Raw genomic sequence first — 18,056 nt, 5'->3', positions numbered from 1 at the left:
CAGAAACCTCCATTCTTTCTTCCAAATGATGGCCAAGCATGAGGACTCACCGAGGGGCCCCACAAACAGCCAAGAGGAGCTGACCTACCTGGATCAAGGCCAGCACCTTGTCCTGCACGATGGTAGGCGGGTTGTTCTTGGGAGAGAGGATTTTGACCAGAACGCTGTCGATGAAATCTCGGTTGGCCACGAGGATGTGGAAGCGGTGGCCGCAGTTCTTCACACAGGTCTCCAGCACCTGATGTGGAGGGAGGACAGGTCCACACATGGCCTGCGGAGGACGGCGGCTCAGTGTCCACCCCTTTTCCTCCTCCCGAACATCTTCCCGACAATCTCCTTAGAACCACGCCTAACCGGCACCGGCAGCTCACCCTGTAATCCAGTCGTCCCTCAGGGGTGAGGCTGTCCCCTGCTGACTGCCCCGCACAGAAATCAGGTCATTAATTGTTAATTCAGGCATCACTTTCACCGGAGAAGGGAAAGTGGGAATGAAATGACTGAGCGGTCTCTGAAAATCAGCACTTTGTCCTCCCTCTGGGCCTCTGGATGTGTGGCGTTAGCCAACGGGACACATGCTCTGTCACAGGGAAGGCTGCCGTGACAGTAAGAATTGCCCAGGGAGTTGTTGGCCCTAGTTATATGAGGAAGCAAACACACACACACACATACACCACATACACACACACACACACACACACACACACACACACACACACACCACACACCTCTGCTTCTGCAACTAAAACTGAAAATGACTTTCCACCTTTAATAACTGGTTTGTGGGCCTCTGCTGCCATTAGGCTTTAAGGTCCATGTACCCTTCAAACCCTGCCCACTCCTCCCCTGTCTGGGACAATCAGTTACACGGGCCTGAGCCTATCGGAAAAGCACAGATGCGTGTGGGTTCTGGCTAGATGGCCAGTGTGGGCTTGAATCTCAGCTCCACCACTTTCTCTCTGAATGGTCCAGGACAAGTCTGTCTGAGCCTCTGCTTCCCCATCTGTAAAGTGGGCACATGAGCACTCCCTTCCAGAACTGTAGTCAGGCTGCCACGGAAGCACCTGGCACAGTGCCCTGCACAGGGGAGGAGCCAGCAAATGAGAACTTTGATGCTCGGATGCCATTCCACAGGCTGCAGTGCATACTCAAGTGACGGGACAGTTCAGTCCCTGCAGGACCAGGGCGAGGCCCTGGAGCCCAGAGGTGTCAACTGCAGGCCCCCTCCCGCCTGGAGCACAGCTTTCTGAATCCCTTAGCTCTCTGGAAACCAACTCTGACCCTTCCCACGTCAGCGTCCCCAAAGCCACGGGCGACTAGTGGGGAATGCCTCCTTGCAAGGACATCTCCAGCAACAGGGGGCATTTCTGACCCCCTCATTTGCCCAAACTAACCTGACCACGGGGTACCTCATGCCGTCATTCCAGAGCCCGGTTCACACACTGGGGCAGCACCCCGGCAAAGCATGGCCATGCAGAAAGGCCCACAAGCTAACGTGCCCTGAATGCAGGCAGACGCCAGGTACTGCGAAGGGTTCTTTCCCATTATACAGAATTGCACTCTGTTCTCACAGCTAATTCTCTGTACGTGGATGTTGTTATCCCACTTTCTTACCCTTAGGAGGCTTAGAAAGGTGAAGAGACTGGTCTAGGGAAAGTCGCTGGTCAGTGCCAGGCTCAGGATGGGAACTCCAACCAGCCTTCTCTGAAGTCCTCATCCCTACACCCAGGAGACCACAGGCAGCATGTGCCAGCTTTCCTGCTCCCTCATGTGGTCCCTGAAATAGCCCTGTAAGGGGGACCACCCGCTGCAGAGATGAGCGCCGTGGTGTGGCGATGCTAGTCATTCCCAGAGGATGCCAGAGCTGGCAGGTACACTGAGCCCCACGGGAGGCAGCGGGCTCCGCTTGGGCATCTGAGGGAGACTCCGAAGCTCAGTGTCCCTGGCTGCTAAGGTTTTCTTCAGTCAAGAGGGTGCTCTCGCCGAAACCGGTTTGGCTCAGTGGATAGAGCATCGGCCTGCGGACTCAAGGGTCCCGGGTTCGGTTCCAGTCAGGGGCATGTACCTTGGTTGCAGGCACATCCCCAGTGGGGGGTGTGCAGGAGGCAGCTGATCGATGTTTCTCTCTCATCGATGTTTCTAACTCTCTATCCCTCTCTCTTGCTCTCTGTAAAAATCAATAAAATATATATATATATTTTTTTAAAAAAAGAGGGTGCTCTCTTTCTTAGCCTCTGCTCATGCTGGACTCTAGGTAGCTATGAGGTACAGCATTCTCTCCCACAGGGACCTGTGCAGGCTGCAAGATGAGCCACAGGGTCTTCCTGCCTTTAGGAGCTTCCAGTCGCCCTTCCTTCTAGGATCTTCAGAAAACCTCCTCCAACTTTACTGCACAGGCAGTGGCTGCGGGCTGAGGTAGGCGGCAGGAAGGATGGCTTATGTGATGAGGAGCAGGCCGGGGAAGAGCAGGTGAGGTGGAAAGGTCATGGGAAGAGAGGAGCAGGGAGGCTGAGGGGCCAGGGCAGCAGCCAGGACACACTTCGTCTTCAGGGAGCACATCCTTATGTTTCCCTGGAGCAGACTTTTTAAAAAAAATAAATCTTTATTGTTCAGATTATTACAGTTGTTCCTCTCCCCCCCCCCCCCCCAATAGCTCCCCTCCACCGGGTTCCCACTCCATCCTCTGCCCTTACCCCCCCACACTGTCTTCGTCCATAAGTGTACAATTTTTGTCCAGTCTTTTCCCGCACCCCCACACTGCTTTCCCCCCCCCCGAGAATTGTCAGTCCACTCCCTTTCTATGCCCCTGATTCTATTATATTCACCAGTTTATTCTGTTCTTCAGATTTTTTATTCACTTGATTTTTAGAATCACTTGTTGATAGATATGTATTTGTTCTTCATAATTTTTATCTTTACCTTTTTCTTTTTCCTCTTCCTAAAGAATACCTTTCAGCATTTCATATAATACTGGTTTGGTGGTGATGAACTCCTTTAGCTTTTTCTTATCTGTGAAGCTCTTTATCTGACCTTCAATTCTGAATGATAGCTTTGCTGGGTAGAGTAATCTTGGTTGTAGGTTCTTGCTATTCATCACTTTGAATATTTCTTGCCACTCCCTTCTGGCCTGCATAGTTTCTGTTGAGAAATCAGCTGACAGTTGTATGGGTGCTCCCTTGTAGGTAACTAACTGCTTTTCTCTTGCTGCTTTTAATATTCTCTCTTTGTCTTTTGCTCTTGGAATTTTAATTATGATGTGTCTTGGTGTGGTCCTCTTTGGATTCCTCTTGTTTGGGGTTCTCTGCGCTTCCTGGACTTGTAAGTCTATTTCTTTCACCAAGTGGGGGAAGTTTTCTGTCATTATTTCTTCAAATTGGTTTTCAATATCTTGCTCTCTCTCTTCTTCTGGCACCCCCATAATTCGGATGTTGGTACGCTTGAAGTTGTCCCAGAGGCTCCTTACACTATTTTCATATTTTTGGATTCTTTTTTCTTTTTGCTTTTCTGGTTGGGTGTTTTTTGCTTCTTCGTATTTCAAATCTTTGACTTGATTCTTGCGATCCTCTAATCTGCTGTTGGATCTTTGTATATTATTCTTTATTTCAGTCAGTGTATGCTTAATTTCTAGTTGGTCCTTTTTCATATCCTCGAGTGTCTCACTAAATTTATCGGCAGTTTCTAGAAAATTCTTGAAAAACCTTATAACTGTGGTTTTGAACTCTATATCCAGTAGTTTGCTTTCCTCCATTTCTGTCATTTGTGACCTGTTTCTTTGTCTCCGCATTTTGGCTGCTTCCCTGTGTTGATAGAGTGGCTTTGTGTGCTAGGTGTCCTATAGGGCCCAGTGGCTCAGCCTCCCCAGTTACCTGAGGTGGACACTCTTGGTGCACCCCTTTGTGGGCTGTATGCACAGTCTTGTTGTAGTTAAGCCTTGATTGTTGTTGGCATCACTGGGAGGAATTGACCTCCAGGCCAATTGGGTGTGAGAATCAGCTGTGTCTACGATAGGAAAATTTCTGTGCTGGAGACACCCTTATGGGGCAAGACTTGCTTCAGTGGGGCTTTGGTGCTCACTGAGTCTGCCCCCTGAGTGTGTCCCTTATGGATCTGAGGAGTTGTAATCTGTATGGTCCCACTCTGACCACTGGGTACACTGGCTCTTGGATCTCTAAGGAGGTGCTAATTTAGCCTCTGCCTGAGGCTACCCAGCATGAGCTACAGAGAGATCTTCAGATTCCTCTTCTTTGTTTGGGGTTTGGAGGTGCCCGGATGAGGCCCAGCTGTGAAGCAATGCAAGCTGCTGTGGGGCCTTGGGCCTTCTTTTGTATGTTCTGGGTCTCTCTGACCCAGGTGCAGTTTGTTAGGTAATTTTAGATTTCAAAGGGCCAGGCCATTCATATGCAAAAGCCTCTGCGCACACCTTGGGTGGGCGGGGTCTCAGGGAATCAACAGGGCAGAGCAAACAGCTATGGCTGATCCTCAGCCCTGCCCTAAGAGGCCCCTGGGTCTCAGTGTCCCACGGTAATCGCTGCAAGCACCTCTGAGAGAAAGCCACCCTCGAGTTCCGCCCGATGCCAGACAGTCAGTTTCTCCCCGTATGAGTCTGGGTCCCCCAAGTCTTGCCCGGAACCGGAGTTCAGAGCAGTTGGGAGCTTGTGTTTTTTTCCTCCTGATTGAAAAAGTCAACCGCGTCCTCAGTTGCCAGCCCTTTCCGCACGCACATCTCCGTACCTCTGCACTTTACTTCTGCAGCTCCTCTGAGTCTCAGTGTGCTTTTCTCTTCCCTTCTAGTTGTAGAATTTCCACTCAGCCAGCCTTCCTGTGGTTCTGGATGATGTCCGTTTTGTCTTTTAGTTGTAGTTTTGAAGTGGTTGTGTGAGGCAGCAAGTTCAGGTGTTTGCCTATGCCACCATCTTGGATTCTCCTTCCCTGGAGCAGACTTTAAAGTCAGATACTCCGAGGCTCAGCTACATAGGCTTGGCAATGCCCTGGGCAGAAGTGGCATGTGCTACAGAGCAGCCCACAGCCTAGCAGAGCAGGAGATGCGGGAGGTCTTCCCTGGCTGGCAAGGACCCACTTCAAGCCACTCTGCCAAAAAGGCCCCTGGAAAACTGTCTCTGTGGGTTGGAGGGCATGAAGTACACAGCAGCAATTTTCTAGAATGGAGCCAAAGCCCAGGAGTAAGCAGAAGGTGCCTCTAAGCAATCAGAAACAGATGTTTCCAGTTCATACACTAAGGCCCAAGCAGAGAGCCCCCTCAGGGCCTCTGCCTAAATCCTACTTGGGGTAACTATGAACAGTGTTTGAGTGTACAGCTATGAAGTGAGGAAAGGCCCACAGGAGCAGAACTGAGATGACTGGTAGGGTAAGATAAGACAAAGAGTGAAGCCATGGAAGTAGACATGGAGCCCTGCTCGTGCACCAGACAAGGGCCTTGTGCAGGGGCAGGGCAGGGACTTGCACATTTAATCAGTCCCCCAAGGCATCGCTGGGTTGGCAGCAAAGACCTGATCACTAAAATTAAAATATTAAAAATTTAAAAATACTTAGAAATAAATGTAATTAAGGAAGTAAAAGACTGTACCCTGAAAATTATAAAATATCGATGGAGAGAAACTGAAGACACACATAAATGGAAAGATATCCTGTGTTCATGGACTGGAAGAATTAATATTGTTAAATGTTCATACTACCCAAAGCCATCTACATATTTCACAGAAATAGAAAAAGCAATCCTAAAATTCATACAGATCTATAAAAGGCTTTCAATAGGCAAAGCAATGCTGAGAAAGAAGAAAGCTGACAGTATCACACTGCCTGATGTAAAACTATATTGCAAAGTTACAGTCATCAAAGCAGTCTGGTACTGGCATAAAAATAAACACAAATCAATGGAATGGAATCAAGAGCTGAGAAATAAACTCATACATACACAGTCAACTAATATTTGACAAGGGAGCCAAGAGGACTCAATGGGAGAAAGGACAGTCTGCTATAAACTGTGCTGGGAAAACTGGATATCCACATGCAGAAGAATGAAATGAACTTCTAACTCACACCGCTCACAAAAACTAACTCAAAATGGACTAAATACTTACATGTAATACCTCAAACCATAAAACTTCTAAAAGAAAAATAGGGGGGAAGCTCCTTGACATTGATTTTGAAAAAGATTTTTGGATATGACACCAAAAGCAAAGGCAACAAAACCAAAAATAAACAAGTGGTAGGTACTACATCAAACTAAAACATCCTACCTAATAATAGACAAATATGCAAATTGACCATACCTTCACTATGCCCACGATTGGCCAGGAGGCGTGGAGAGGTGGGGCTTGGGGTGGCCGGCGGGACGCTGAGCTCGTGTCGCCAGCGGCGGCACGAGCTCAGTGTCTGCACCATGGCTGTGCTGAGGCACAGAAGGGGCCTCTGGGGCAGCGAGCCCACGTCCCGCCACGGACCATCAAAAGCGGGGGAGCTGGGTGCCTGTCAACTCCGGCACCAGGCCTTTCAGAAGCCTCCGCCGTGCCGGAGGCTTCTGAAAGGCCTGGTGCACCAGCGGACAGGCATCCAGCACCCCCGCGATCGAAAGCGAAAGCGGGGGAGCTGGGTGCCTGTCCGCTCCGGCACCAGGCCTTTCCGAAGCCTCCGCCGCGCCAGAGGCTTCTGAAAGGCCTGGTGCACCAGAGGACAGGCACCCAGCTCCGGCACCAGGCCTTTCAGAAGCCCCCGCCACACAGGAGGCTTCTGAAAGGCCTGGTGCACCAGAGGACAGGCACCCAGCTCCCCCACGATCGAAAGCGGGGAGCTGTGTGTCCGCTCTGGCACCAGAGAACCCCCTGCCATCAAAAGCGGGGAGCAGGCTAGCAGTGTCCGCGGAGCGTGCTAGGCTTTGCGGGGCAGTGGATATGGCCTGAATGGCAGGTTAGGCCTAGGGGACCCTACACGTGCATGATTTAATCATGCACTGGGCCTCTAGTTTCTTCATAACAGAAGAAACAATCAGGAAAATAAAAAGGCAACCCACAGAATGGGAGAACATATTTACAAACTATCAGATAAGGGGTTAATGTGAAAAATACATAAGGGCCTGGCCGGCATGACTCAGTGACTGAGCATCGACCTATGAACCAGGAGGTCATAGTTTGATTCCGGGTCAGGGCATGCCTTGGTTGCAGGCTTGATCACCAGAGTGGGGCATGCAGGAGGTAGCTGATCGATGATTCTCTCCCATCATTGATGTTTCTATCTCTCTCTTCCTCTCCCTTCCTCTCTGAAATCAATAAAAATATACTTTTTAAAAAGTGTACATATATATATCTTATACAAAATAACCCATAGCAAAAAAAAAAAAAACACACAAACATTGACAGTGAGGAAATTGAAACAACCATCAAAAACATTCCCCCCAAAAAAGTCCAGGACCAGATGGCTTTACCAGTGAATTCTACCAAATGTTCAAAGAAGGTTTAAAACCTATCCTCAAACTCTTCCAAAAATTGAAGAAGAGGCAATATTTCCTAACACATTCTATGAGGCCAATATAACCCTGATACCAAAACCTGGCAAAGATGATAAAAAAAAGAAAACTAGAGACCAATGTCTCTGATGAACACAGCTGCAAAAATCCTAAATAAAATACTAGCAAATCTGATACAACAGTACATCCAAAAAGTAATACATCACGATCAAGTGGGGTTCATTCCAGGGGCACCAGGATGGTTCAACATACACAAATCAATTAACAGAATACACCACATTAACCAAAGAATGGATAAAATTCATGTGATCTTATCAAGAGATGCAGAAAAAACATCTGATAAGATACAATACCCATTTATGATTAAAATATTCAATAAAATAGGAATAGAAGGAAAGTACCTCAACTTAATAAAGGCCTGGGCCCTGGTCATGGCTCATGCAGGAGGCAACCGGTCAATGTATTTCTTTTACATTGATATTTCTCTCTGTCTTTCCCTCTCTCTTCTACTCTTTCTACAAATCAATGGAAAAATATCCTAAGGTGAGGATTAAAAAAAAAAAGTTTAAGATGTGGTATATACACACAATGGAATACTACTCAGCCATGAGAAAGGATGAAATAACACCATTCACAACAACATGAATGGACCTTGAGAACATTATGCTCAGTGAAATAAGTCAGTCAGAAAAAGCTAAGAACCATATGATCTCACTTATATGTGGGATATAAAACCGAAACTCATGAACACAAACAGCAGTATGGTGGTTGCCAGAGGGAAGAGGGTGGGAGGAGGAGATCCCAATACATGGTGACAGGAGAAGATTTGACTGTAGGTGGTGGGCACACGGAGCAATATACAGATCTTATAACATAGAAACCCACACCTGACACCTATGTTCGTGTTGACCAATGTCACCCCAATCAATTTAATAAATAAATATTAAAAATAAAATATATATGCACCCCCATGTTCATTGCAGTATTATTCACAATAGCCAAGACATGGAAACAATCTAAGTGTTCACTGGTGAATGAATGCATAAAGAAAATGTTGGAGGCCTAGCCGGTTTGGCTCAGTGGATAGGGTGTTGGTCTGCAGACAAAAGGGTTCTGGGTTCAATTCCAGTCAAGGGCATGTACCTCAGTTGCAGGCTTCTCCCTGGCCCAGGCCCTGGTCAGGGTGCGTGCAGGAGGCAACCAATCAATGTGTTTCTCTCACATCGATATTTCTCTGTCTTTTCCTCTCTCTTCCACTCTCTCTAAAAATCAATGGGGAAAATAAAACATCCTCGGGTGAGGATTAAAAAAAATAGAAAGAAAAAAGAAATTGTTGGATGTACTATATACTACAATGAAATATTATTCAGCCATAAAAAGGAAGAAATGCTACCTTTTGTGACATGGATGGGTCTGGAGGTCATTCTGCTAAGTGAAATAAGTCAGACAGAGAAAGACAAATACTGTATGTTCTCACTTATATACAGATATAAAAAAGCTGAACTTGTAGAGAGAGTAGAACAATGGTTGCCAGAGGCTGGGGGAAAAGCAGAGATGTTCATGGAAGGTTACAAACTTCTGGTTATAACTGAGTCAGTTCTGGGACTCCAATATATAGCATGGTGACTATAATTACCAATACTGTAGTATATATTTGAAAATTGTCAAGACAATAGATCTTAGATGCTATCATCACACACAAACAGTAATGATGTGAGGGAATGGAAGTATTAACTAACACTGTGGTAATCACTTTGCAATATATATGTATATCAAATCATCACAACGTACACCTTAAACTTGCATGTGTTATATGTGAATAACATTTCAATAATGCTGGGGGAAAATACTAATTCTAAATGAGACCTGACCATCAGGAAAGGTTAAACAACGCTCAGCCTGTTCTGCTGCAGGAAGGAAATAAAGGCAGAGGCCACTTTAGAAAGATTTCCACTCAGTGTGGTTCCCATTAAGTTGGGCACATAAAGGATAGGAACTGTCCTGGCATGTTAGAGTGACTACCTGGCGATTAGTTACTGAAAACAGTTCATTTTAGGCAAGCTCTGGATTTAATGAATGACATGGCTCAACTTCTGAGAAAAAACCCAGAACTTTCAACTTCCTGTTTCTCAATGGTCTTTTTCTCCTTTATCATCCAAATCCCAATTCCCTGGAAGAAAGAACACTCCTAAAGTCTTGAGTTTTCACTTGGGCAAAAAATCTAAACAGTTTCTCTGTTTTAGAAGGAAACATGTGACAGCAGTTCTGGACAAATAACAAACTGTTCAAGCCTACAGAGAAGCCCAGTGCTGCCCTAGCTGGTTTGGCTCAGCGGATAGAGCGTCCGCCTGCGGACTGAAGGGTCCCAGGTTTGATTCCAGTCAAGGGCACATTGGCGATTCATTAACAGTAGCAAAATTACAGTTATGAAGTAGCAACGAAAATAATTTTATGGTTGGGGGTCACCACAACATGAGGAACTGTATTAAAGGGTCGCAGCATTAGAAAGGTTGAGAACCACTGCCTTAGATGGTCTCCAGTCAAGATAGCGTGTAGGCAAATGGGGTACCGGGAACCTCCACAACCACATCAAAATTACAACTAAAGAACAACCATCATTCAGAATGCCTGAAACCCAACTGAACACAAGTTCTATAACTAAGGATATAAAGAAGCCACATCAAGATTTGAGGGGGAGTGGAGATGCAGACGGGGCAGGTTCCACACCCAGTTTCAGTCTCCCCTTAGGAGCCAGGTGTCCCAGCCCCACACCAGGCCTCGCAGCCCAGGGTCTAGTGCCGGGAAGAGAAGCCCCTATAACTTTTCACTATCAAAACCATCAGGGATTGTGGCTGAGTCACATGGAGGCTGCTGGAATCCCAGATGTTCCTCTTAAAGGGCCCAAACAGACTAACTCAGACTCACTCACTTTGAGCTCCAGCATAGGGGCAGCAGTTCAAAAGGTGCCAGGGACACATAGGGAGGAACTGAATTACTGGCATCAGGGCAAGGGCTAAAGGGCAGCGTTCTCCCAGACAAGTGCTGACAGAGACAATTGTTCCTTTGCTGAGCGCCCCAACCACTCCCCAGAGCCAGCAGACGGGTTCCATATCAGAGTTTCCATCCTGAGGATTTCCTCAGACCCCACCCCACCCAATTTTTTGGTCCCCCCAAGCCTTTCCAGTGGATTTTCCATACCAAGAGACTATCTTGGCTCATGTTGCTGACCTTCTTAAAATCTCGTAAACAAGTAACATCTGGTCTCAGCAAGCCCCATACCTCTTGCTATGTGGCCCCAGGCCCAGCACTAGCAGCAGCCAGCCTTGGTTCACAACTTAGCCTCTCCTGGGCACCTCCAAGCCATCTGAAGATAGCTTTGTAGCTCATGCCAAGTGGCCTCAGGCAGGTCACAGGTGGTGGCTGACCTTGGCCTGCAGCTTCCTAAAGGCCCAAGAGCCACTGCATGTGGTGGACAGCTTCAGATCACATGGAAGCACTACCTCTACTAGTGACACATTCAGGGGATGGACTCAGTGGGTATCTGAGCCCCGTTGAAGTGAGTTCTGCTCCATGGGGTTGGCCTCTGCACTGTTGATTTTCTTCTGTGGACACAGCTGGTCCTCACAACCAAAGGACCTATGGATCAATCTTTCTCACTGACATTCCAACAGCAATCAAGGCTCAACTACAACAGGAGGGTGCACCCAGCTCAGGTGAGGGGGGAGGCTGTGCCACCGGGCCCTACAGGACACCTACTACATAGGCCACTCAACAATTCCGGAGATGTAGCAATTCTACCTAATACATAGAAACAAACTCAGGGAGAAAGCCAAAATGAGGAGACAAAGAAACATCCCAAATGAAAGAACAGGACACTATTCCAGAAAAGAAACTAAATAAATGGAGACAAGCAATCTACCAGATGCAGAGTTCAAAACACTTGTTATAAGGATGCTCAATGAACTTAGGGAAAAAGTAGAGGAACTTAGTGGGAACTTCAACAAAGAGATAGGAAACATAAAAATGGATGTAGAAAACATAAAAAAGGACCAATCAGAAATGAAAAATTACATAAATGAAATGAAGAATACATTAGGAGGAATCAACAGTTTAGTAGATAAAGCAGAGGAAAGAATCAGCGGTTTGGAACATAAGGTAGCAGAAAACATCCAATCAGAAAAACAAAAAGAAAAAAGAATTTTAAAAAATAAGGATAGCTTAAGGAGCCTCTTGGACAACATCAAAAGTATCAACATTCACATAATGGGGGTACCAGAGGAGAAGAGAGCAAGAAAATGAAAACCTGTTTAAAAAAAATAATGACAAAAAATTTCCCTAACTTGGTGAAGGAAAAAGATATACAGTTTAGGAAGCACAGAGAGTCCCAAATAAGATGAACCCAAAGAGGCCCACACCAAGACACATCATAATTAAAATGCCAAAGGTTAAAGACAAAGAGAGAATCTTAAAAGAAGAGAAAAGCAGTTAGTAACCTACAAGGGAGCGCCCATAAGACTCTGAACTTATTTCTCAACAGAAACTTTGCAGGCCAGAAGGAATTGGCAGGAAATATTCAAAGGGATGAAAAGCAAGGACCTACAACCAAAGTTACTCTACCCAGCAAAGCTCTCATTTAGAATTGAAGGTCAGATAAAGAGCTTCACAGACAAGAAAATTCTAAAGGAGTTCATCACCACCAAACCAGCATCATAAGAAATGTTAAAGGGTCTTAGAAAGAAAGAAAGAAAGAAAGAAAGAAAGAAAGAAAGAAAGAAAGGAAGGAAGGAAGGAAGGAAGAAATGAATCATAAAATGGCAATCCTACCTAATAATAGAGTGACATGCAAATTGACCGCACCTTCGCTATGCCTAAGCCACGCCCACCAACCAATCAGGGTGAGTATGCAAATTAACCCAACAAAGATGGCGGTTAATTTGCATATCAAGACAGCATAGAAAGAAGCAAGCAGGCAGGGCACCGGAGAAGGGAGGCAAGCCGGTGCTGCCTGACTTAGCACGAATGGTCCAGGCCGCCATGGACCCAGCAGGCCTGGTGGGCAGCACCTGATGTCACCCACAAGGTCCAGGCCATGATAGTGACCGTGAAGACTCGGCAGGCAGCACCTGACGCTGTCCACGGGGTCCAGGCAGTAATCGGGACCAGGCAGGCCCAGCGGACAGCGCCCAAAATCACCCGCGGACCAGGAAGCCATTGGGACTAAGCATGGCAGCTGTCCGCGGGGTCCAGGGGGCGATCCGGTAGGGCAAGCGGCATGGACAGCGCCTGATGTCACCCGCGGGGTCCGGGCGGCAATCGGGACTGGGCTGGCCCGGCAGATGGCGCCTGACGTCGCCCACGGAGTCCAGTCTTCGATAGGGACCTGGCAGTTTCAGCAGGCAGCGCCTGAGGCTGCTCGCGGGGTCCAGCGGGAGATCAGGACCTGGCAAGTGGCATGGACAGCACCTGACTCTGCCCGTGGGGTCCAGAGTGCTATTGGGACCAGGCAGGCAGCATGGACAGCGCCTGACGCTCCCCGCGGGGTCCAGGGGGAGATCGGGACTGGGCAGGCGGCATGGACAGTGGCTGATACTACCCACGGGGTCCAGGCGGTGATCGAGACCGGGCAGGTGGCATGGACACCACCTGACGCTGCCCGCAGGGTTCCCGCAGCGATCGGGACCTGGCTGGCGTCATGGACACCACCTGACGCTGTCTGTGGGTTCCAGGGGACGATCAGGACCTGGCAGGCGGCATGGATAGCGCCTGACATCACCCACAGGGTGCAGGCGGTGATCAGGACTAGGCAGTTCTAGCAGGCAGCGCCTGATGCTGTCTGCGGGATCCAGGGAGCTATCGGGACCAGGCAGGCGGCATGGACAGCACCTGATGTCACCCGCGGGGTCCAGGGTGCAATCAGGACTGGGCAGGTAGCGTGGTCAGTGCCTGACTTTGCCTGCGGGCTCCGTAGGCGGAGGTGGCCAGGGTCTCCGGGATCACTGTCTGCCCCGGGCCACCTGACGACACCGGTGGAGCAGGCCAGGGTTGAACATTTTAATGAAAATGCGATGCCTGTGCCCTGCCCCACCGCGCCCTGTCCCTGGAGAGGAGAGGGAAGTGGGCAGTTAGGAGGCACCGGGGTTCTGAAGTGGCTAGGAACAACCTGCAGGCGAGCTACCAGGAAGAGGTGCTGAACCATGAGGATGCAGAGGGCTGGCTGATGGAGGTGAGCAAAGATGCAGATGAGGCGGCTCTTGCCAGCACTGAGCTGGAAAAGTGCATCGAAAGCCTGATGGACAAAAGCGCCTTTCTGAAGAAGGTGCATGTCCAGTATGCTCAGATCTCCGTGGAAATGGACGTGTTCTCCAAGTCCGACCTCTCCACTATGCTCAAGGACATCCGCACCCAGTATGAGAAGCTGGCTGCCAAGAACATGCAGAATGCCGAAGAATGGTACAAGAGCCGCTTCACCATGCTGACAGAGAGCACTGCCAAGAGCACCTACGTGGTGCGGGCCAGCAACTGCTCAAGGCCAAGACCCTGGAGATTGAAGCAAGCTGGGGCATGAACAAAGCGCTGGGAAAGCAGCTACAAGAGCTGGAGGATAAGCAGAACTCTGACGTTAGTGCTATGCAGGACACAATCAACAAATTAGAAAATGAGATGAGAACCACAAAGAGTGAAATGGCAGGATACTTAAAAGAATACCAGGACCTCTTCAATGTGAAGATAGTTTTGGATATTGACATTGCAGCTTACAGGAAACTCTTGGAAGGTGAGGAGACCGGCTCAGTTTCACCAGCGTGGGAAGCATAGCCAGCAGCTACTACCAGAGTTCCCAGGTCTTTGGTGATCTGCCTACGGTGGTTTACAGACTAGCTCCTACTTGATGTCTGCTCACTCCTTCCCTTCTTAATACACCAGCCACATCCAGGAGGAGTAGATCGAGGTGAAGGAGACCATTGAGGCTGCAAAAGCCGAGGAAGCTAAGGATGAACCCCCTTCTGAAGGAGGAGCTGAAGAGGAGGAAAAGGAGAAGGAAGAGGCTGAGGAAGAGGAAGGAGAGGAAGAGGAAGAAGGTGCCAAGGAAGAATTTGAGGATGCAAAGGAGGAAGAAGGAGGTGAAGGTGAAGGAGAAGATGCCCAAGAAGCTGAGGACGAGAAGAAAGATGATGGTGCTGGGGAGGAGCAAGCAACCAAGAAGAAAGATTGAGCCCCCCTTTCCTTAATTATTTCAGGAATAATCCTCCCAAAACCAGGTCAACCCCACCACCAACCAAGCAGTTGAGTTCCCAATACTATATGAATTAAGAAATCAATATATATAACATTCTGAGGTGACTCAGGTTAGACATTAAATGTTATGCTATGACTTTTCTCCTTATGCAAAGTATCTGTTTGCTTGCAGAGTGGCTTCCTGGCTTGCTGCCAGCCTGTGCATGGTCCACGCTTATGAGTTCAGGATCTATGACAATGTGAATAATTCAGATGTTTACAATAAAAACACATGAATACAGGAATTCACTAATGTTAATGTTAAATTTCATGGAAAAAATAATCCTTTGAATCTTTGGTGGTTAGAAATTAAAGACCTCAAATCATGTGCAATAAACAGTAAATAAAGTTACACTGAATGACCAAAAAAAAAAAAAATACATTAGGGGCCAGGAAATGTCAAAAGAACTGGGGAACCATTCCCAGATCAGGAAGGGAAGTCACAGGGTATATATTATTGCTACGAATACAGTATTTCCTACTACTTACAACATATACAATGTAATGTATTAGATGCCTTCCTATTGGATGAAGTATGTATTCTCATAGAGTAATACTGGTAGATATGTTATAGTTATGGCAGTATGTCATATCCTATCTATATTAATAAAAGGGTAGTATGCTAATTAGACCATGAGACCTTCCAGATGTCCTTCTGGATAAAGCCATGGTGGCAGAGCTGAGGCAGAAGCGGTTATGGGTGATCAGACCAGGAGGGGAGGGCAGTTGGAGGTGAGCAGGCTGGCGGAGGGGTGTAGTTGGGGGCAAGCAGGCCAGCAGGCAGAGTGGTTAGGGGAGATCAAGCAGGCAGGCAGGTGAGCGGTTAGGAGCCAGTAGTCCCACATTGTGAGGGGTTTGTCCAACTGCAGGTTTAGGCCCGATCCCACAGGGGACCCAGATTGGAGAGGATGCAGGCCAGGCTGAGGGACCACCCCCTCCCCGTGCATGAATTTCGTGCACCAGGCCACTAGTAAATACATATCTATCAATAATTACTTTAAAAGCTCCAATTAAAAAAATAAGGTGACTGAATGGATAACAAAACAAGACCCTTACATATGCTATCTACAAGAGACTCACTTCACATTAAAAGATACACACACAAACTGAAAGTAAAGGGATGGAAAGAGATATTTCATGAAAATGGAAACAAACAAAAAGCTGAGGTAGCAATACTTATACCAGACAAAATAGACTTTAAAACAAAAGCTATAATAAGAGACAAAGAAGGAGGAGCCAAGATGGCGGCGGAGGTGAACGGCTGATCTGTTGCCTCGCATGGCAGTTTCGGAAATACAACTAAAAGATGGACTGGTGAGCGCGGCGACTCCTGCTCGCATCTCCCCAGGCCGGGCGGCTGCTCCTCTCAGTCAGCACCTCAGCCAGGGCCATGAGCTCGTGGGCGGCCGCGGCAGCGGCTCTCGGTGAAGGAAGAGACCATCTTTCTGCAGGACGGGCCCATCCGCGCCACCGACCTGGCCGACCTGCCCAGTGAGATCCTCAGGGCCCCGGAGACCGCCAACACAGACTCAGAGGATTCTTAGGAGTTCCCGTCTTACATTCAAGTCCTTTAGCCATTTTGAGAGAGGAGAACCAAGAAGTCAGCAAAGTTAAACAAAGGAACTTCGCCGCACACAGCAATTTCAAGGATACAACTGGAGAACGGAGAGTCTGCCACCCAGAACCACAGGAGAGCTGGCTGAATGGTGGATTTACAGCTAAGAGGGAAGAGGAAAGAGCGAACTCGGAGGGGATGAGGTGCGGAGGCGCGTGGGTCGGGCTGGTGGTGGGGGAAGGGACGTGCGGCTTTTGTTCCAACCCTAGGGGAGATTAGCTCCCCATCACCCTGAAATCCAGCTTCTGGGGACGCGCGGGAGACCCAGACGCCTGCGGGGAGAGGCTGGACTCTCGGCCATCCTGTCGGAGAGTGGGAGTAACTTCCTTGTGGAGGTGCGCCCAGCAATCAGTGCTTGCTGCGCTGGAGTGCGGAACGAGGGGGCTTAGAAACGTGGAAAGCAGAAAAAGCAGACTTGCAGCCAGTGCGGTTCGCCACGCCATGGCCTGGTGGCGCCCTGAGGCCCCGCCCCACCCTGAGACCCGCCCCGCCCTGGGACCCACCCCGCACGTTTTGCAGACCCGCCCCGCACGTTTTGCAGGCCCACCTGGGCTCCAAGCAACGGCTTTTGCATGTGGGTGGCCTGCCCTATGGCAGCTTGACCAGATAAACTGCGGTTCTAGTCGGACTGCTCCAGGGCCGCTCAGACAGAAGGAGGAAACTGCAGTTTTTGCTATAATTCCTGCTGAGTGGCCTCAGGCAGTAGCTGACCTACACTCCATTGGAGACCCAGAAACGAGGGCATCTAGTGGTCGGTGTGAGATGACACCAGATTTCAACCACTCGCATAAGGGACACATTCAAGAGGCAGACTCAGTGAGCGCCAAAGCCTTGCTGCACCAAGACCCGGCCCATAAACGTGTCTCCTGCACAGCAACTCTTCCTTTATAGACACAGAGGGTCCACACGGCCAATTGGCCTGGAGGACAATTCTTCCCAGTGACACCAACAACAATCAAGACTTAACTATACAAAGGAGGACCAAGATGGAGGCATAGGGCGGAAGCCTGATTGTTGCCTACCACAACAATTTTGAGTCTACGACGGGAGAGCAGAGCAGACACCATCCAGAACCACCGGAGGGCTGGCTGAGCAGATGCTCTACAACTAGAATAAAAGAGAGGGGTACGTGGGATGATGCTGATGCCAGTGACCCAAAGATCACACTATAAGAACTACGGCTCAGGCGACACAATGGCGGCCTGGAACGTGCTCGGCGCAGTTCCCCCAGCGGTCTCCGGCTCCACTCGCTGCCGAGCACGGACAGACGAGCCACTGGGGGACGTGGGGTGGGAGACTCCGCGCTTGCTGACCTCCGAGTCCTTCAGGAGTCTCAGCGCCCCGGGGGCGGCCGGGTGCGCGCGCTCGGCGACCGGCCACCGCTGCGGACCCGGGGGCCGACGCAGCCACCCGGACCAGCCCGCCGCCGCGCACCGGGCACGCCGGAGCTTCGCTGAGCCCGCCGCCCAATGAGTTCTGCGGCGGCTGCCCTGGAGCTCTGAGAAGATGGCAGAAGGAATTGCTGAGATGGAATTGACCAATGGGAATTGGGATCGAGAAGACGAGACCCTGCTGGGTCCCGGATCCAGGTGAAGCCGCGCGCCCCTGGGTCCAGGTAGGGCTGGGAGCTGGGTCGGGGTGGGGCTGGGTCCCGGGTCCGGGTGGGGCCGCCCCCCCTGGGTCCGGGTGAGG

General features: G+C 49.2%; 1 protein-coding gene across 7 annotated transcripts in view; it reads right to left on the bottom strand.

Annotated features, from left to right (window-relative positions):
- Positions 1-18,056, bottom strand: part of TOM1L2 (target of myb1 like 2 membrane trafficking protein) — a 157,117-nt gene that overhangs the window by 41,832 nt on the left and 97,229 nt on the right. For all 7 annotated transcript variants that reach the window (XM_079799302.1, XM_079799308.1, XM_079799304.1 and 4 more), the window contains exon 4: positions 89-238. In XM_079799302.1, coding sequence (XP_079655428.1) covers positions 89-238 — 150 coding nt within the window. The remainder of the gene's footprint in view (positions 1-88; positions 239-18,056) is intronic.

Source organism: Cnephaeus nilssonii (assembly GCF_951640355.1).
Source record: "Cnephaeus nilssonii genome assembly, chromosome: 19".
Lineage (NCBI taxonomy): Eukaryota > Metazoa > Chordata > Mammalia > Chiroptera > Vespertilionidae > Cnephaeus > Cnephaeus nilssonii.
This window is presented reverse-complemented; position numbering and strand designations above follow the sequence as displayed.